The sequence below is a fragment of the Grus americana genome, chromosome 1 (assembly GCF_028858705.1).
Source record: "Grus americana isolate bGruAme1 chromosome 1, bGruAme1.mat, whole genome shotgun sequence".
Classification (NCBI taxonomy): Eukaryota; Metazoa; Chordata; class Aves; order Gruiformes; family Gruidae; genus Grus; species Grus americana.
Window position 1 is genome coordinate 23,365,440 of NC_072852.1, and position 21,317 is coordinate 23,386,756.

Consider the following 21,317-nt stretch of genomic DNA (forward strand, 5'->3'; position numbering starts at 1 on the left):
TTGTTTTCCTTTCTGTTTGGTACCACATATTATTACAGGTATTTTATGCAGTCTATTTAAAGTGTTATTTTTTTCCCACTTAAGCTCTAATTTTCAGTGTTCTTTGGTCTTACTACCCAGTTAGAAAGACCCTGAGCACTGTTTGTGCTGTTCTGACTTTTTGGCTGTGGAGCAGTCTCCACAGCACCATGTGCTTCATGCAGGCCCCAAAAACTGTCTGCAAAATGCCTTGGTGGAAATGGTGGGTACTAAGTTGCTGCATGTGTTTGGACATAAGGTTTTTTTGGTGGAGGGAGAGGACAAGGTGTACTTTTGTACTTTGTACAATGTATTTTTGAGCCCATATTATGAGGCTTCTTTTTTCTAGGCTGAGATCATGATAGTTTTTCTTGTGAAAAATCCCCAAATGGTAGCTAATGCACTTACATCTGCTTTTTTCATGTTGCAAGGCTGCGATTTTCAAAAGATCCAAGTAAGATTAGCCCATTGGCAGCCAGGTTGTACTTCTGAGGATTCCAGATTCTGACGCTGTTAGACACACGGAAACAAAACACTAGTTTATTAATTTTATTTTAAATCACTTTGATCATATAATTAATTTATGTAATCAGTATTTTTATTTTGTTTTTTTGTTTTGTCCCCCCCCCCCCCGGTGAATCCTTAATTTCCAATGCACCTGTCCAGCTCATGGATTTTAAATATTTTTATTTTCACAACTTTCCAAAATTCTGTAGAAGCTGTTGCAGAAAGTCTTCAAACCAGTGGCAACATAGTCCTACTTTGTATATACACCACTGTGCTCTCACTTGGGTTGCCTGGATTTTCATCTCTTTGCTTGCCATGATGCTTTTTGTGAGATAATCCACGGATTGATGTAGTGATAAACCATAGTGCTTAAATCAGAAATCAGAATGGAAATCTGGTAATGATGGAAAAGAAGAGACATATGGTGTTCAGGAACCATGCAGAGGAGGATGCCTTTTTTTCCACAGCAACCCTACTATTTTTAAAATAAAGTAAGTTTTGAATAGAAAGGAGGGCTTGGATATCAGTCTCATAGGCCTCATAGCTTAATTCATAGATAACTTCCAATCTTTTGATTGGAAATATTTTGCATTTTTCTTCAACTTTTCTACCAGTAGCAACTGGACTTAGCATCTCACTGTGGTAATACAGGAAACACTTCACTTTTTGGAAAAGGCTTGGGACCGGAGTCTTGTAACTTTAAAGGTTAAAAACTCAAGCTAAAATTGTTTAAATGCCAAAGCAGATTGTTTTAAGAAACGAAGAAAAATAATCTGAACACATGAAAAAGGGACACCTTTTGTTTTTCTTCCAAGTCTGTAATATATGAATTTAAAATGATGCTTTATAATCCCATATGAACCGGTTATGCTGCAGAAGGGATCCTCAGCTATGGTGAATCATAGGGATTCCCTTAATGCACTTAGATAGGAGGCATCCAAGTCATTAGCGTGGGGCAGACAGATTACGGGAAAGCTGGGCTTTCTGGGGCCATAGCCAAAGGGTAGGCAGCATGCCCTAGAACACATGAAAGCACCCGCTAAAGCACTGGGCATATGTGTCTGGCCAGCTGACCCCTTTTATGTATCTTCATGTTGTCCATGACGGTGGAGAGAGCTGCAAACAATACAAAATTTGCTTTCCCTCCTCATGGTATTTTTCAGTTACCTGTATCTCATAATGGTAAGCTGGCAGCATGGGTAGCAAAAAGATAGTACTAGTGTTCAGCCAGTGGTGTAAGCCGAACTGGCCTCACAGCATTAAAAAGTGAATGCAAAGATCAGAATCAGCCATTAAGCAGAGCACCCATTTTGCATCCTGCTGAGAGCACCCTTTTCTTCCATAGTGATGGTCTCTGTAATCAGAAAAATTCCTGAGGACACCTGCGTGTCCCCACAGGTGAGTCTCTGAAGTTACCTGCTGTGCTCTCTATGGTACTAATTAGTAAATGAATGTAAAGGGAACATGATTTGGACAGAGGAATACTTTATGAGCTACTAGCTAAATTTTATTACTACTGTAAAAAGTTGGCTTTGTTAGTTCAGACCAAAAGTAATCTACCTCTTTGTATATTTTTCTCAAACTCATCACGAGAGATTACAGTTCCAGACACTGACATGACAAGCTCTAATGAGAAAAGTAGGGCTAAAAAAGCTTTGAAATATCAGAGTTCATGCTGTGCTCTGCAAAGATTGACACAAGTCTAACATATTGATGCACATAATTAAGTGTGGGTTTCCCCAACAAGTTGAAAAGGAATTTTAATAGTTTAAGAAGTCCCTAAAGCTATCAGACCATCCTTGGCTTCTCATTTGATCTGATGATTGGAGAACATAAGAAACTGTGAAGTAAGAGCTAACAGCCATTCCCAAGCTCAAGGTCCCCCCCACCCCCCTCCTTGTGATTTTATCTCCGTATGAATATTACTCATTTGATCTGCTGCTCCTGCAGTTTATCATTCAGAGCATGGACCTCAGCCGGGTTTAAAATATTTAGAAAGAGGCTGCCTACAGATGGTGGATAATTTAATGTGCAACTGCTTAATGTAGTTGGTTTTCAGAGAGGCAAACTCCGGGATTTAAAATGAGGTGGAAATACCAGAATAGAGCTCCCTTACTGAGAAAATGCCATTGTTAAACATTTATCAATAGACTCTCTTGCACAGAACATTGATGACAATTCAAGCTGTCCTTAGATGGATTCTCATCCTCCTGGAGTTACACAGCAATGCACAGTGTGACAAGATGTGCTTCAGCTGTAAAAATGTTTGTAATGCATAAATATCCTTTTAATGTTTTTGCCCTAAAGTGCATCACACAGCACAGAGACCTGTACTTTCAGAGTGGTGAATTTGTTTTGTTGATCCTGCATCTATTATGGGATTTGAGATTGTGATATCACAACATCATTATTGTTATTATTTTTATTTATTATTATTTTCTTCCGTAGTATCCCTTCTGTGTAATTAAAAGTAATGGCTTCCAATGGATCCCTGACCTACTTCAACCCACTGGAAGGAAACCACTTCTCAAGTTTGAACCCTTTACATTATACGCATTCCTCCTTTGTTGCATCCAGTTCTACCAGAGCAGCACAGCAGGTCACAAACTGAAATACACTTGCTGTAGCACGTCTGGTTAGACTTTATGAAAGATATTTTCTGGCTGGTGGGGATAGAATGCAATGTAGTGGAGCGTTAATATTTTTTCATCCTATAATCTGATACTGTGCAATTACATGTATAACTATAAGAAATTACTTTCTCTAGGGTAATTCAGCTTATTCAGAATACCGTAGCTGCTAGTCCATTTGACCACCAGAGACAACCTCAGAAATAGGTGTGATAGATAATTACTGTGTTTGTAGTTGAGGAAAAAAAGAGAAAATCAGTAATGAAAGAGGATTTGCATGTTTGATTTTATCCCCATATTTCCACTGGGCTAGCGATTGCATCTGCCTCTGTAATTTTTCATATATCAGACCAACATATGATGGTTGCAGAAATAATTTTGTTGGCAACAAACCATACTGCACTGATTCCCAGCTATGTCCTTTTCTCAAGAAAAGATCAGTGCAGCTCATTGAAGATATATTCTACTCAGGAATATATCTTCAGAAGGTAACTGGTGGCAATAGAAGTGAAGTAAAGCCAGTGAAAGAGTAATAGGAAGTGAAAAGAAAGAGTAAAATAATTTACCCATCCCGGCTCAGAAACATTTAGGTGTGATGGATCACTTCTGTCCCAGTGTTTGGGGGGAAAAAGTAGCAATAGCTATGTTGCATTTTATCACAATGATTGTATCTTTGCACAAACCCCATACAAACGTATAGAGAACTTTCAAAAGATTTGAAACTATCTTATCGTTAGCTCCTTGTCATTCAGTGTATGAATTGCAAGCACCCTTGACAGGAACCGTTATGATATTTACTGCAAATAGAATGACTTGGAATAATTCAAATGGATTGCCTTCCAAGTGAAATCAGCTAATGGCAGCTTTCAGATTATACTTTTGTTCTTTTCCTTTCCAAAGCTTTTAAATTCTACTAAATTTTTTTGAACTAAATGCATTTTAAATTGTATTCATCTAGGTGAAAAGCCTACCTGTTTTTTCTTGCTTTTGCTCTAAACGATATGAACATATTTTTTTGGGGGGGTGGAAATCAATTCCTGAACAAGATGCATTGCTGGACACATGATAAATACTGTGGTTGAGCGTCCTTAATATACAGAGAGAGCATCAAGTGTATACGTGTAAATAAATATAGTTCAGAATTACACATTTATAAATATAAGTGATTACATATATACATCTACTGGGAAAATGTATTGTCACAGATCGCGCCTCCTCATGGTAAAATCCATAGAAAGAGGCTGAATTAGAAAACTTTCTGTGCTGAAACTTTTCCACAACATCAGCCCCAGCAGAGGTGGTTTGTAGCTGGTGGATTTAGCAAGGTGTTTGGCCAGTTGGCAAGCTGCTCTGAGCGTTGAAAGGGGCATCTCACATCTCCGGTGGCATTACTGAGTCTTCATGCGTGTCGTGTAAAAGGGTATGAGTCTGATGCGTGGCTGAGGGAGTCTCTCCCGTTGAGTCACGAGGTTCAGAAAGGACCCCCTTGCTTTTTAAACTTCTCAGAGAGGAGCCTAGGGGCTGCTAGGTCCAGTCTTAGTCCCAGACTTGGTCAGCGGTTTGTGTCTAAAGAATTATGCATGTAGCCACATGTCAGAGTCAATGTTTGTCTCCTCAGAGACCCCAAAAGGACTTTCACTTAGACAGTTTTGCAAAGTTGAGTTTATTAAAGTGACAGATATAAAGAGCTCAGAATTGCCATTGATAAATGCACTTACTGCAATAGGGCTAATATATGATTATAATGCTAGTAAAATGCTATCCTGGGTATTCTTCACCAAAAGGTGAAGTCACAGTGCTTACTAAAAAGGCATCCTTATCTTGGGTGGAGGAGAAGGAGCACAGCCCATTGACTGCCTCTTCCGGGTTTTCAATCTCTTTTCTCCCCCTGGGGCTGCTTTCCTCAATATCCTTTATACCCTAACCTTAGCTGTTCCCTTTCCTGGGGTGACGTTTAACATGATTTGGGTGGAGAGTCGAGCAGTATAGTCATATATGTTTAGCATGTGCTTCTTTTAGCTCATTATCATACTTAAGGGTGTCAGCTTTAATATTCTTTCATGGATATGAGGACAGGCTGAGAGAGTTGGGGTTGTTCAGCCTGGAGAAGAGAAGGCTCCGGGGAGATCTAATTGTGGCTTACCAGTACCTGAAGGGGCCTACAGGAAAGATGGTGAGGGACTGTTTATCAGGGAGTGTAGTGACAGGACAAGGGGTAATGGGTTTAAGCTGAAGGAGGGTCGATTTAGATTAGATATAAGGAAGAAATTCTTCACTGTGAGGGTGGTGAGGCACTGGAACAGGTTGCCCAGAGAAGCTGTGGACGCCCCCTCCCTGGAAGTGTTTAAGACCAGGTTGGATGGGGCTTTGGGCAACGTGGTCTAGTGGAGGGTGTCCCTGCCCATGGCAGCAGGCGGGTTGGAACTAGATGATCTTTGAGGTCCCTTCCAACCCTAACCATTCTATGATTCTATGATAATGAAGCAAAAGGTCTCACTCTGGACACCGTGGCCTTCAAGATTCTGTGTAGAAATGGTTTATCTATTTATTCTGCATTCTTTAGCCAAAACAGGGCCGTTTTGCCACCATAAGACTCCCTCCTTTGCTTCTCATGCCAACCTTGTGGATCTCCATCCACAATATTTGCATAAGAGTTAAGAAGACACCAGTGTTTTTAACTTCTTGAGTGCAATTCCCACAGTGTGTTATATCTTCCCAAGATGATTTCATGTTGGTTAATTCTGAAAATGAATGAAATGAGGTCCCTAATAATGACGTGGGTGACCTATTGAGTTTTTGTTATAGATGGAAAGATGACATTGCAGAAGGAAGTTGATTGTTAGCTGTGTACAGATGTCTTAATAGTGATGTGTAGCCAAATTGAGCAGAATTGTGAGATTCAGCAGAAGACATGTAGCTGTTTGCAGTATTGTTCTACATAGTGTGTATAAAACTCGAATTAATCTCCCAGGCTCCCTTTCTAGACAGTCATTGGAGAGAAATGGGCAGTTCTTACAGTTAGTAACAAAAAAGAAGATTTTTAATCTTGTTTGGTATAGTGTAAAATGCTATTATGCCTCATCAGACTCTTTTGAATCTTGAATGTCTACCCTGAATGACTTCTGCATTACTGTACTGCTGGCTGACACGTTTTTCGGAAGCGAAAGCAGGCTGAGATGATGCGCTGGCTGATGGCAATTTACAAATGTCACTAATAGCTAAAATATAGTGACCTCAGCTCTCATCCAGCAACTGTTCAATATCTAGGCCCTGAGGATTCATTTCACCACCGTGAGTTTTTTATATTCACAAAGAACTCTTTCTTGCTGTACAGAAAAGGGAATAAAAATCTTGAAAAGACAAGGCCATTAATGATTAATGATAGACATTTAAAATTCAAAAATATCACCAAGTTGAAAATGTGTTTCCACAGTCAAATTTTATTTCAAGCACTTTTACTCCTTTGCAAGCTTTATTAGTTGGTGATAAAATGCCATTTGATATTGAGCAATCACTAACCTGAAGTTTATTGACTTCAATTTGTTAGCTACAATTATTACTATTTTTAATGTGCTGTTGCTAATGTTCCTCAAAAAAATGACTGCTCAGTGATGAGAGAATGGGAAAGGGAAATAAAATGCTAGTTGATATGTTAAAGTTAGTAGTGATAGGACTGAGTGGGTAGTGAAACTGAAGATGCGAGTGATTTAAGCCCATTACGCTGGGTGACTGTACAGCACAGTTACTGCTGTAGCTCATAATCAGTAATGTTCAAAATTACTGGTGATTCCTTTCTCAGGTCTTTTTTCTTACGAGCTTAGCTCATTTCGCTGTCTGCTACTCTGCTCTGAAATCATGCTTTCAGCTGAAAGGCTCTATAAAGGAAGATGGCATTTGAAATGGCCAGCTGATACTTTACATTGACAAATGCAGCATGCAAATGGATTTGAAAGCTCAATAAAAAAGGTTCCAGTGAAACTCTGTCCAAAACTTGGACAGCATGTCATTGAAGAGTAGGCATACTAAGAGCTGCCTGCTGGGTTGAAGATGTTTTACTGGAAGGGCAAACCTAGGACACATAGTTTCCTCTACCGTCCTCAGTACAACACCTCAATGTTTTTGGGTTTGGATCCCAGCACTGGACCAACCAGACACATCTAGGGTAATGCTTCCCTCTGAATAGTCCTGGGTTTGGGAGTGGTGGGTGGCTTTTATTTTCAGTGTATGGGGGACTGACAGTGGTTTACCACTTGGCTGAAATAAATGAAAAGTTACATTAGCTACCTTTTGGCATTTGTGAAGTTGTCCACACCTTCTCCGTCAGGGAGTAGAAGTCCATTCTGTAGTAATGCTTGGTGGATATCTCGTACAGATGTTCCTCCTTTGATGTGCTGCCACAGTCAAACTTTGTGGATAGTTAGTTCTGAAACTAACTGCTCCATCTTCTGCAATCCTCTGGGAAGGGAAGATCTTTAGGGACAGATTTTAAATCATCTCGGAGATGTATACAAAAAAATCCAGAAAAGACAGAGACTGTTCTTGACTGCTGATTTGGGCTTGGATGTATCTTGAAGGCTTAGTCTGTCTACTTAGTTCTCAGCAATTTCTTGGGTTTTTTTCTTTTCTTTTCTTTTTTTCTTTTTTCTTTCTTTTTTTTTTTGTTCCAAATGGTTTTATTTTTTTAGGCATGCAGAATCATTTTCCAGTGCCAGTGATTGGATAGTGGAATGAGATGAAGCCACCACTGGCTTAGATTAAAGGATTGAAGGACTGCTGGTAGTTTCAGCAGTAGTTCAGTATGCACCAGGATTAAGACCAATACATAACTAAAAATGGATATTATTTCAAAGCACCACACTATAAATGTTCTTTTTTTTTTCCCCAAACATTTAATAGATACCTCAAGCTTAAAAAAATAAAATAAAATAAGTCTTCTATGAATTCCTCTGTATAATAATTCCAAAGAGTTCAAGTCTGTCACCCACTAGAAGTTGAGAGTTTATCAGCAGATTATAGGTTAATGGGAGGCAGCAGCCAAACCGTAGGGTAGGAAAGAACAGAAAAAATATATATCAATGAACATTGAAACATGAATGCTTTGAGCCATCGTCAGTGAATGTGACAGCTGTTGTGTGACAACTGATTCAAACGTAGTTATATAATTCATTTTTTTCCTTTTTTTCCCCCAAAGAAAATGAAGTATTCTATTAACAGTGCCACATAGCACTTAAATACAATGTAAATGTTACACATATTGTATTTAATTTTGATAATTTAGATTGAGAAATCTTGAATGAGAAATATAAAACCTCTTTACAGGTCTCTCTCAAAATGCAAATTTATGTCTCAAGAGAGTGGAACTTAAAGTATAAATACAGTCTGTATTTAGGGAGTTTTAAAAACACATATTACTGAATTGATAGAGCATAACAGTTCCCTTGCTTAGGCAGCATTATGCTCTATCTTGTAAAATGTACTTGGGGACATGTAAAATGGTTTATTAAACCTACAGTCCATAACTAGAGTAGTTATATTTTAATGTATATATTTTTCCTTCATGGATTATTGAACCACTAAATCCTAACAATTTGTCCTCATGCCAAAGAATTTCTTTGAGTGTTGTTTCAAGTCTTTTCAGTAACTGCGTAACTGTTGGAACATACCCCAAATCCTCAAATTTTAAAGCTATTTTTCAGTGCCCCCCGTATACAAATGTACATTTAAAAGCAGGCAAGGAAGGAAGTTTCTGTTTACTTACAGATAAAATGCTTTCACAGAAAGAAATCCATGAGGTATTTCTGGGTGGGAGATCTGCAGCTTTAGGGAGAAAGTTCTTTAATATGAAGTATTGTCTATAACCGTGACGGATGTATACAAGAAGAAATAAGGAAAATAACTACATATTCTGTTGCATGAACCATTTTTCTCAAAACTTAAGGATGGCTTGCTATTTAGACAATGTCTTTCTCCCTACTTTTACATGGCATATTGTTCTTCCATGCTAGTGAAAAGTTGGCAAAAGTTATAAAACAGTGGTGATTTAAGCCTAATAGGTGTGCCAAATGATTTCAGGGTATTGGGTTTGGGCTGTATTTACCTTCTGTTTTCTTCCACTGTTATTAGAAAGAACTCTATGGAAGAAGCTGAACTGTAAAGAGTTGAAAAGTAGGAAAGTAGCATCTCTCTTCTGCATTTTCCAAGGCCCCAAATAAGTGATATTCATAGTATGTAAAATATCTCTGAAGCATCTCATTGCTGTGTTGTACCGATGGCTCTCCTACAAACACATTTCTAGGATTTGTTATTCATATCACACCTGAAGAGAAACAGGAACTGAGAAAGTTAATGGATATAACTCTGCAGTCTAGACATCAAGATTTTCAATGACAAAGTATCCATCTAAAAGTTGTCTTACTGGCGTTGATTTGATGAACACTATTGATGAAATAACTTTCAGCAAAGAAACAACACCATAGTATTTGTGAAATGGCACGCCGAGGAGCAAAATGAGTAAAATCACAGAGGTTATCTTTATTTTTTTTTTTTTTTTCCTATCTGGAAGAAGATGACTGGTTTAGAGAGTAATAGAGCAAATTTAGAAAGGGAATGATATGTGCTCTAAATGTGCATAATTGTGTTATTACAAGCCAAAATCTCTTGTCTGTAAAGAGATAAAGATGTTTCAAACATTTTCTGAAAGAAAGGGAATTTAGACAAGCAAATTTTTTAAGGACAATTTATCCTTTATTTTTACTTGGTTGATTCCAGCGTGAGGAATACTGATTTCCATGAGATATAACCTGTTGCTTACTTTTACTGGGATCCTCCCTCTCCTTTTTTCCTGTTCTCTCTGGTTGTTATTATTACAGTATTTCAGATTATTTATTCTGAGGCATTTCCGTGAGTAGAAAATTTCTTAAATAAGAATATAGCCAAGATACATAAGAGTTTATTTTGTTTACTTCTGACTGAGAAATTATTTTGCCATCCCTTAGGCTATAAACTGTTTTTTCAGGCTGTAAGAGTCTATGCTGTCTTTGCAGGTATGGTTAATGACAAGACTCCTTGAATCCCTTATATTTGCCTCAAATCCCTGTTTCAGTCTGTGTTGATGAGGAAGCGCTGTACAAGACCTAAGGGTTGCACTGAAACCTTCTGTAGCATCTAATACGACAGTGAGCATTTACCAGATCACCTGTTAGCTGGGATTGCTAAATTTGGTTCTCAAGAGAATCAGTTCAGGAACTCTGTTCAGATTGCTTTCTTGAAGATTATTTTATGTTTTGTAAGATGCGAATTAAGCTCCTGCTGTTAACGTAGATTACAAATGCAATGCAATATTTGGAGTATCTTCATTTCAAGCTAGTGACTATTTACCATTTTAAATAAGAAAATCATTCCCCTTTTAAGTTATCATAAATGTTAATTAAACTTTCTTGCACCGAAATACTCTTCTGAAAAATTGAACATTGCTTGCAGACAACTTCTATACATTGCCAAACCATCTATTTGAGATAAGAGTTAATAGAAAGATCACCCTAGATTTTTTTTTTCCTTATGAAAATAGTAATTTATTTAAAAAATGTATTTTAGTTATTTACTGGGTTTATTTTTTTTGTTTTGTTTCTGCAAAGAATATTGTGGTGGTTTCTAGAAAGATTTCCATCCTTGTAACTTTTCTCCTCTATATGTATATTGTATACAGATTTTTTTTTTTGGTATTTTTTCATCAGATGATAGCTTTTGGTATTAACTACATAGTCTCCATATTCTTAAATCACACACAACACCATATTAAAACTGGGAAATGAAAAATCTGTGACAGCGAAAGCTTGAAAAATAGGAATATAATGGAAAAGCACACCTGCATGTACATAAATAAACAAAACAATGAAATGGAAATAATCTACATTTTACTTGACAAATTTAAATGTGGCATTTTTAAGAATCACAGTCATCGAAACTGACCTTTTCGTTGTCTTTAGTAATAGTAAGAATTCCTCCTTTTTTGTTTTCTTTTTTTTTTTCTTCACCTGTTCCTATCAGAGCCAGGATCAAAAAAGAAGTTGTTACACTTACATGTCAAGAATCATGACATCTGGAGAAAAGCAGAATGCATTATTTCTTGGTGAGAGTATTATACAATAAGACTTGACTGACGTTTTACAAAATCTGAGATGCTTTTTGATCAGTTGATTTAATTAAAACAAGATATTCAGTTCTGTGCAATGCTTGTGCGTAATCTATTTTAAGCCTTTCAAACATACAAGTATATAGTGTAAAATGGTATTAGATTGGCTTGAATGACTTGTCATTCTAATTGCAGATACCTCAAATCAGCTATGCATCTACAGCTCCAGAACTGAGTGATAACACCAGGTATGACTTCTTCTCTCGTGTGGTCCCACCGGACTCCTACCAAGCACAGGCGATGGTTGACATTGTGACAGCCCTTGGGTGGAACTACGTGTCGACGCTGGCTTCCGAAGGCAACTACGGAGAAAGCGGCGTGGAGGCGTTCACCCAGATCTCCAGAGAAATCGGTGAGTGTATGTTTATCAGGTTTTGTATTGATAGCTGCTGTGTAACAGAGCATCGCTGAACTCTGCCTAGGTCTATGCAGTGTGATCAGAACACCTGCAGGCGTGTTAGCTGGGCTCAAGTGGAGGGGTTTATGGATGATTTTGCTGCTCGCACATCTACCAGGGTGGCAGTTCTGGCAGTTATTTAAGAAGAGCTCTTGAGAGAGGCAAAAAAAAAAAATATGTTTCTTGTCCCTTTTCGAAAGGGGGAGCTCCTTAATGATTTAGAGGCAAAAACCACTAGCTGCATTATAGCCGGATTTGAGGAGATGCAATTGATTTAGCTTAGGAAAATTGTAATCCAATGAGACCTCATTTTCCATGTTCCAGCACTGATAAATCTAGGGTTTTTAATTTTGATGAATTTGAAAACCAACAAAAAATCCGTGAAGTACAAAGACATACCCTTGTTGTTTTTCCTTCAGGATGAAATGTGCTATATAAATACAGGCATTATTATAGGAAGTATATTTAAGTCCCTTTGATATTTTTTTTCACCCTTCTATAGTTATTTCTGGCCTGAAAAAATGGCTGTTTCTCAGGAGAAGTAGGTTTTGGACACCAAGGAATAAGATGATGAGTAGCAGGTGGTTTGAAAGAGGACAGAATTGGTTGTTCACTAAACACAGTGTTAAATAACGCAAAATAATATCCTTTAAAATTAAAAATTGCAAACAGGCTTCCTCTCCTTCCTCAGAAAGCTTGGATTAATCTACTAGATTTGACTTTCAGGGCATATACATATGAACTCTGGTTCTTTCAAGTCAGCTTGGGTGAGAAAATATGATAATATCTTCCATTTTCAATAATTGCACGTAAATATAGAGACCATCTCAGTCATATAGGAAGGTGCAAGTGTGTTTCGGGTACTTATGCTTGAACCATAAAGATTACTGATAATTCACAACAATTTGGCAGTAAGACAAATTTGGCAGTGATACATGCCATTAGGGAACCGGTGTGTATAATATGCTCGATTGGTTAACTAATAAATATTCTGTTTCTAATTTCTAATCAATGCTGTCAGATCCTAGATGTCTTCATGGGAGCGCCAAAGCTGACTACAATACAATGGTTTGATCTGGCATTAGCAAAGGCATGGATTATTCTTCCACAGTTCATATCTAAAAGAGACGGTTTACTTATTGTGTCAAATACAGCAGCGAATATATCAGCTGCCCAGACATTCACTGAGTAGCTCATTGGCTGAAAATCACTTTTTCTTGAAACCATCTGTAGCCCAGCTAGTTCTGCCGACTCATGAAAATAGACAGATAAACTGCTCAGGACTTTTTTTACTGTTTCCAATTTCCAGAAAGATGAGAGTTCTTCAGACAGGTGCAAGAACAACTGTGATGCCATTATAATCACAGTGACTTGAGCTTGTGTCAGTTGGATCTTGATCGATCCTAGAATAAAAAAAAAGACCATTGTCATTTGATAAAAAATTAATATGAATAGGATTAATTAAATAAATATTATTAATAGGATTGTGAATCCAAAGCAATTAAAATCAGGAATGGCTGTTCTAAACATTAAAAGATCTATGTAATACAAGAAGCATAAAAAGTGGTGATTTGTGGGGGTTTTTTTTTAATTTTTTTTCTTTTCTTGTTTTTTTCCCCTTATGACTTGCATTGTCTACTAGAGCAGTTGATTTTGGTAACCTCTGTGCTCATAGAAACTTACCAATTATTAGGGGTACAAGGGACTTGAATGGTTGTGAAGAAGGAAAGCAGAGGAGAGGCAGGACAGAAAAGTAATTTTTAATTCCTGGAAAAAATATTAAAATAATCAATGAGGTAAATCATATGTAAACACAGGGACATAATCAATAGCCAGTGCCGAACTGTCAAGAACAAATAGTATCAAAGCCATCTAATAATGTTCTTCGACAGGATAACAGCTTTATAGCTGAAGAAGCAGCAGCTGATGTCATGTCTCTTGAATTTAGTAGTTTTACCTCAACTGTCACGTACAGTATTCTCCTGAGCAAATTTGGGAGTTGTGATCTAGGTGAAAATATCATAGGCTGGATACAGACCTATTTAGAAAATTTTGCTCGGACTGTAATTAGCAATGGTTTCTATTTAAAAGGAAGAATGTGTTGTGTAGTATTTGGCAGGTGTTTATGCTGGATCAAGTACTTTCATGTTTAGTCCAGATGGACTCGGAATGAAGGATTTGCTTGTAAAATCCAGAGGTGACTTCAAGCTGGGAAGGACTAAGAGTGTGTTGGAAGAGATTCTTAGAGTCCAAAGCTGAAGATATGGTCTGAAAAAATAGGATGCAATTTAATACACAAATGCAAGGCATTGTGCTTTGGCAAGAAGGATCTATACAATGAGGAATACAGGAAGACTGATCTAGAAAATACTATCTCAGAAAATGATCTGAGCATGATAGTAAATTATAACCTGCCTATATTCCTCATATTTTCCTGGAACATACAGATGGGCATACCATCTGTAAAATAACTTGAATAATCCTCCAATTTGCCTGGCAGTTGTGAAACCACATTTTGACTCAGTACAGGTTTTGACTCTCAGCTCACAAAATGTGAGAGACTCCACAAGTGAAAACAAAGACAATCACAAATCTTGAAAAGGTGATTTGTGAGGAGCGACTGAGCAAGGTGGTTAGTTAGCCTGAAGAAAAGTTGACTAAGGAGGGAAGGTGGTGAAAAATATTATTTTCAAATAGACAAATGGCTTTTTACAGAAAGGTAGGGGACCACTCGTTCATCCAAATACCATGTATGTGAACAGAAGTAATGGAGTTAATCTCTAGCATGATTCCATTTAGATTTGGAGAAAGCCCCTTTTAATGGCGAAGACATTAAAGCATTAGACCAGCTTGCCTGGGGACATTTTGGAGCCTCTGTAGCTGAGGATCTGGGAGAATGCATTACACAAACACCTGCTCAGGGATTACATAAGTGTACTTAGTTCTTCCTTGGGGCTGGGAGGTGGATCGGTGATTTCTTAATGTCCCTTCCAGCCTGATTCTATTATCCACTGTCCTCAGACTTTTCACCTGACCCATAGGGCTGGAAACACTTTTAAAATGGAAAATTGGAACAGCATCTTATTATGAGGTCTGAGACTATAGAGTCTAGGTAGGTTTATAAAAAACATCACATAGTGTAAGACTGCACACAAACCAGCAAAACTTAGCAGCTTTATGTTAATGAACTAGGTGTTAAGAGAACGTAATCAGGACGTTGCTCCCCCTGTGCTGCTAGCATACAAATGCATAGGACAGCTCAACTCCTTCCTGAGTACTTTACATCCTGTTTAAGATAAGTGACCAACAACTGGAAGCAAAAATGAATGTGAAGATAAGCATAATGGAAAGCAATACATTTGAGGAAAGGATGTGAAAGAAATTGATATATTCATTTCTGAAAAAAGTTCAGTGCCTGAGAGGACATGTGAGATAGCAGTTTTGAAAATATAAATAGGAAAGCTTGGTAGGTTTTTTTTGGTTTTCTTTTTTGGTTGGTTTTTTTAAAAAAGTTTTCTACAGTCAGTTAAGAATTAAGAAAGGGTAGGGTTTTAAATAATTTTAAAATAGAGATGAATTTCACGTACTTATAATTTCAAATACTTATTTGTTTTGAGCTTGACTCTTTGCCTCTAATTTCCAGTTTGATTGGCCCTCTGTTCAACTTTGATTTCTTGATCGATAACAGAAGCAGAAAGGAACAAGCTCCCAAACGAAATGTGGAATACTGAAAAGGTCAAAGTGGTGCCACCCTGACATGTCACAGAATATATTACATATCAAAATCTGCTCTCATTTTAATGACAAAGATCCTGTCTGGGACAAAGCATAACTGGAAATTAAATATTTTACATGACCATGATTGTAAGGAGAATAAGGAATGGTACTTATTCCAATGCATCCTTCCATGCATTATTGTTTGAAGACAATGATTAAATTTATAGTATTTTCTACTCCCATTACAAAGTTAATCAATGATATCACTATAATCATTTTGGCATCATGATCAAATCATTTTGGTACATTGACCAAAGGAATGAATTCCTACAAAACGCTAATGCTTAAGAGTTTAAGCATGAAACAGAGAGAAACTTGACTCACCAAGAGAAACTAAAAAGGGGAAAAGAAGGAAGCACATTTTACCAAGTCCTCTTTAAACTGTCATGCTGATTATTGCTTTTCTATTTACTTTGCTGTTAATGATGTTTGACAAAATAAATGTTGGAAAGTCTCTAATCAGACTTTCTTTTAATGGTTCATTCCCTCTGCTATTAGATCCAAAGGAATTTACCATCACAGAGAAAATCATGGGATCCTTTTCACTTTTTTACGGAATACAAAAACATATGGTTCAGAAAAAATCTGTTTGGGGTCAGAATACTTGCTCAGTTAGTGCAATGTTTATAATGGAAAAAGTACCAAATCCACAAATAATATCTGAAATGCTGCGTGACAGATTTTATCCCCACTAGCGGTCAACGAAGAATTGAACACAAGCGCTGATGGGTATTGGCAGTGAAAAGCTTGTGAAACTATCAGAAGAGGAGGTAAAACCGATAAAGGCAGGGAACTGTGGCTGATCATTAAGGATAGGTGAGGAACTTCAGCATTGCTTGCCCCTTTTTGCTTGTAAGTTGATTTTGCCTGTCTTGCCAGAGGTATACAGAAGATAGCAAAGAGGATTTAGGACCAGATCTTTGGCTGAGCCAAAATGACAGAGCTTTGTAGCAGCTTTACCCCAGAAGAGAATGGTGTACTTAATATCAGCGTGTACCCTTAAATGCTAGGAACAGGGTTTTGTAGTTTTACCTACTCCCTTTGTCCCGGTGTGTTGCAGTGAATAGCATTTTTCCAAGAAGAGACTGCAGTTACTTCATGATCCTTCATAATATTTTACCGTTACAGTCACGTTGATAACTATATACCTAATTGTAATGAATACATATACTGAATGAATGCTACAGTAGCTTTATTTAAATTGTTTCAGACTTCAACACAGCTAGCTATGATTTGCTTACATAGAGAATGGTCTGTGACATTCCTTTGGCATAGTTCTCAGGTCATCTTTGTCTCTTGTCAGTTTGTTTGTGTGTCTACAGTTGTGCGTTGTATCTCAGCTTTTCTCTAAATTATTGGATTACTTTTTGCCTTTAATGTTTTTTGGACTTCTGAAGCTTTCAATGGATAAAGTGAAAGTTTAGTGGGAAGTGGGGAGGGTGGATGGAGTAGGAAAATAAAACTTATGGGTGCGTAACCTTTCTTCTCCACTTAGATTATTCACTGATAATTTAGAAATAAATAAGACGGATTGCTGTTAAGATTAATTCACATTTCCTTTAGTAATCTTTGTATATCTTTGATATTAAGATAAAGCTTTTTATATCTCCTTAAGTAAGCTGATGAGTAGACTTTCTTTTTTTTTGTCACCCCCCCAAGATGTTATTTAATAGAAGATAAAAAAAATCTTGCAACATGAAGACTGAAGAAATACAATACATGAAATGTAACCTTTTTTCCCAGAGATATTTCTGGTGTAAAGACTGTTTTCAAGCTTAACAAATTTATTTTCACAACTAATAGTATTCTGACATCCCCTCACAAAGGGGAAACAATTCAATTTTAAGTTTTACTTTTATATTTGTGCAGCTGAACTCTATTGATAACACTGTATTTCAAGCTGCAAGCTGTGATTAATAACAACACTATATAATTGGCTACAGGAGCTTCAAAGTAATGTTTGAAAAATTACAAAATCAGATGGTAGGTGTATTAATATTGCAAAAGCTCGAAAATTGTTCTAGCGGTTTTTAATATTTGTACCAATTAGTACCTGATAAAGAACAGTGTAATTTCAGGGGATTTATAATGAAGGACCATTTTAATTTCTCTTAGTGGTCCTAATCAATATGATATTCTTCATCTTTAATTATATGTGGTTTTTTTTCCTTAATAGTTTTAGGGAGGTATCTCGGAGCAGTAAGCATACAGTGGTACTTACCTGGTATGCTCTCTGACCCTCCAGTGGTTGTTGGAAGGGGGACTTCTTTATCTCTAATAGCTCTTGAGGGGTTTCTTCTTCAGTGAATTAGTGGAGATGCTTTTTAAACCTCCTGTAGAAAGCTCACTAGCTACAGTGGGGGGGGGGGAAGGTCAGAAAGCTTCTGTAGAACTGGTTTTTGTACCTGCCACAAAGAGTACATACCATACAGTGGACTGTATAGACAAAAGTTATATAGCCAACCTTGCTTCCTTAACCAGCATGGCACAGATTGACCGATAAACTTGAAAGAGCTGTATTCTGTTCAGATTTCTTATTCCTGTGGCCAATTCAAGCAATAATCTCTCTCATAGGGGAGCTTTTAAGGTACTATGACAAACAATGCCAGAAACAGTCACAAAGAAGCCTAAGTAATTTACAGACAATATAATTTTTTCATGGATTGACTAAGCAACGTTGTCACATATTTGAAACCACCCTTATACTTTAATAATTCTGGAGTGAACTAAGTAGTTATAAGAGTTGCCAAAGGGGGTCCCAAGGAAGCTTTAGTCTGGAGCTAGGGATAGATACCATCCCTATGCTGCATGGGATATGCTTGTATGCTAAACACTTCCTCTTGTTCCCCTACTTGTACAAATTATTTTTATTCCACAGGAGACGATTTGCAAATTGATTCTAGAAAGAAGTCCTGGGCAAGAAATAGGGACTTCTGTGTGTGCTTGAAACTGAAAGAAGTTGGTGAATACTTCCCTGAATCTCTCGGGGTTTAGCAAAGGATTAGATGCACAGGAAGGTTGTCTCTGAGGCTGCCAACAAGGCTTGGAGTAGGAAGAACTCATGCTTCCCGGTTTTGCCCACTGATGTTTATTGTCTCATGCCAGCTGGGGTGTGAACTGTGGCCAGGACTGAGTTCGTTAGCTATTTTTATATGGTATAGTTACCAAATAGCTTGATACCAAATCTCTTCTGAGTCTGTAGGTGATTTCATTTTGCTTATAGCAGTCAGCTCTTGGAGACCTGAAACAAATAAGGTCCTCAGAGCAAGGACCAGTATATTTCCACGGTGATGCCTAAAACCTCTGAAGAATCAATGTTAGAAGCTCATTATAATATGGAGGACCTCTGCACCTTTATGTGTAGATTCACATATTTAACTTACTCCTCTAAGTACTATGGAAGTCATTTGACTGTATGATTTTTTTCTTTTACTTACCAGATATTCGCATTGGTTGTGAGCACAAATTCAAAGAATATTAAAAATGTCCAGGAAACAAAGTTTGATTTCAGCAGTGCTTTTAGTGCAATGGCTTGTTTGTAGAACCCTTTAACTTAGTCATGATACCTAGTTCAAGATTTTAAAATGTAAAAATATGACAAAATTATAAATGTGTTGATGCTAATTTTAAGAAAATAATCTTATTAGATTAAAAGCGTACTTTTGTTGAAATATACTGTGTGATTTTCATAATGAATATGCATTTTCATGAAGTGGTTTTTCAAATGCGGAGCTCTGCAGCAGCGGTTGGGGATTACAAATTTCAGTGTCTATAAAATGAAGTCAGTAGTTTAAGGGAAACCATTTCAAATAAGATGTAAGGTGTGCTTTTTAATATTAGATGTGAATAAGCATTTAAAAATACTAAGGGATACTGGTATATTTATTTGAGGCTTAAATCAATAAGAGAAATCTTTATAAATGGCAGTTCATTACAGAATATCTGGCCAAATTTAGAAATCACTGCTTAAACTGTAGTCTACACTATGCTTGAGATCAGACCTATATGATTGTAAGGGTACTTTCTGGCCATATAAACTGTTATTAAAATTTCTGAAATAAAAGGTAGAATAAATATATTGGTATTAATGTATGGTCAGATCTTTGCGATGACAGAAATGAAAACTCTCAAGTGCTGCTGTTCTGTGTATTAGTATGTATTACTGTAGAGCCTGAAGCTTCTCTTAAATTCTGTGACTCCCTTTGCTAGAAGGAGTCCCAGAGCAAATAATTCACATATAATAAAAAATTCCTGTGAAAGCAAATTTAGGAAATGTCTGAATCAAAATATAGCCATTCCAGTTGTTTATGACCAAATTTCACACAATCCCATTAACAGGAAGTGGATTTTAACAGAGTTAATCCCAGTGCATATTCTTGTTGTAAGTGAAAGTATTTGTAAAGGTGATACTAGAAGGGAAAACATCAAGGACACGTAATGTGATTTGCAGTCTGAATAAAGCTATCCGTGTTTGGGTTTTGCGTTAAGATTTTGCTGTGATGAAAGACAGAGGAGAACTATGGGAAATAATTTAAGAGCTCATTTTCCATCATGGTTTTGCTTAACTTGTTTAAAAAGAATAAAAAAAATTTGTCAATAATAAGTCCCAGAAGCTTTGCAGATTTTGCAATGAGATGTTTTCCCCCCTCCTTTATCAAGAACTCACTAAAAGCTCCTTTGTCCTTTATTTTTTTTTATAAACTTCTGTTATTGTCACTTCTGCAGAAAGCTTGGTTTCACACAAGATTCATTATGGCACGTTTCGTATCGTAGTGGTGTGAATTACTGTTGTGAGTTCGACTTGAATCAGGGATCAAATATGTGGATTGTGGCATATCCTTGATCAGAGTCTGTGTGAATTAACTTTGCCAACGTAACATTTAATGGTTTTGCTTTCCCAGCGTGCACAGATTTTTCTAAGAAGAGCACGTACTTTAAGGGCACCGTATGGGCAGAGGTGACAAGAAGGAGCGTGGTGACATGGGCTTGGGCTGTATTTACATGTTCTTTTTTGTTAATACGTTAAAGGGTTCGCGGTATTTGAATTGCAATCTTGGTCGTGCTTCACTGGTCTAAAGTCAGTAGTCTCATTCACATTAAGAAGTTACACCTGGTAAAGTGAACTTCTTAGCTCTTGAGTTTGCTCAGAAAATTGCATTTTTCTGTCTGTATGTCTTTCTGTCTTCAAGTGGTCTGTAGTAGTTCTAAATGTTTAGCATTTTTGCAGCATTACTTTCTACCTGGAGAGCGTACCTCTTAAAAATCACATGAGAAATACTTTGTGACTGAATGTTAGCAATATACTCTCAGTATCAGCTCTTTCATGATCTGTGGCTGCAGTTTTAACAATGAAGCACTGGAACTGTCAGTCTGAGAGAGACACTGCTCGTCAATATCTTGTCTCCAGTGGTGGCCTCTAATACGTGGAAAAGAAAGATACCAAAATCTTACTTAACAGTCACTGGCAGAATTACTGATCCAAACAGTGTTCTGTAACCCCAGGTATTTAGTGGTTGATGCTTAGATTTCCCAAATCATGAGAATTTATAAACATTATGATTTCTTCTTGTTATCATTTTAACCTCACTCATTGAATGTCCTCTTGTTTTGATGCTACCAATGGTATGCAGGAGAATCCAGTTAACCTCCTTTGTAGCGTGCCTTTTTACTTATTTTAACTCTGGGTTAGAAGATATGAAGTAATTGCAGTTTAATAGTTTCTGTTGTTAGATTCTGGATCCCTTATTTCATTTATATCTCTGTTAAGCTGTGTAGCCATGACTGAACACTCCAAGTA

General features: G+C 37.1%; 1 protein-coding gene across 4 annotated transcripts in view; it reads left to right on the forward strand.

The window, feature by feature from the left end:
• Positions 1-21,317, forward strand: part of GRM8 (glutamate metabotropic receptor 8) — a 360,424-nt gene that overhangs the window by 59,908 nt on the left and 279,199 nt on the right. For all 4 annotated transcript variants that reach the window (XM_054826915.1, XM_054826905.1, XM_054826898.1 and 1 more), the window contains exon 3: positions 11,482-11,698. In XM_054826915.1, the coding sequence (XP_054682890.1) occupies positions 11,482-11,698 (217 nt within the window). The remainder of the gene's footprint in view (positions 1-11,481; positions 11,699-21,317) is intronic.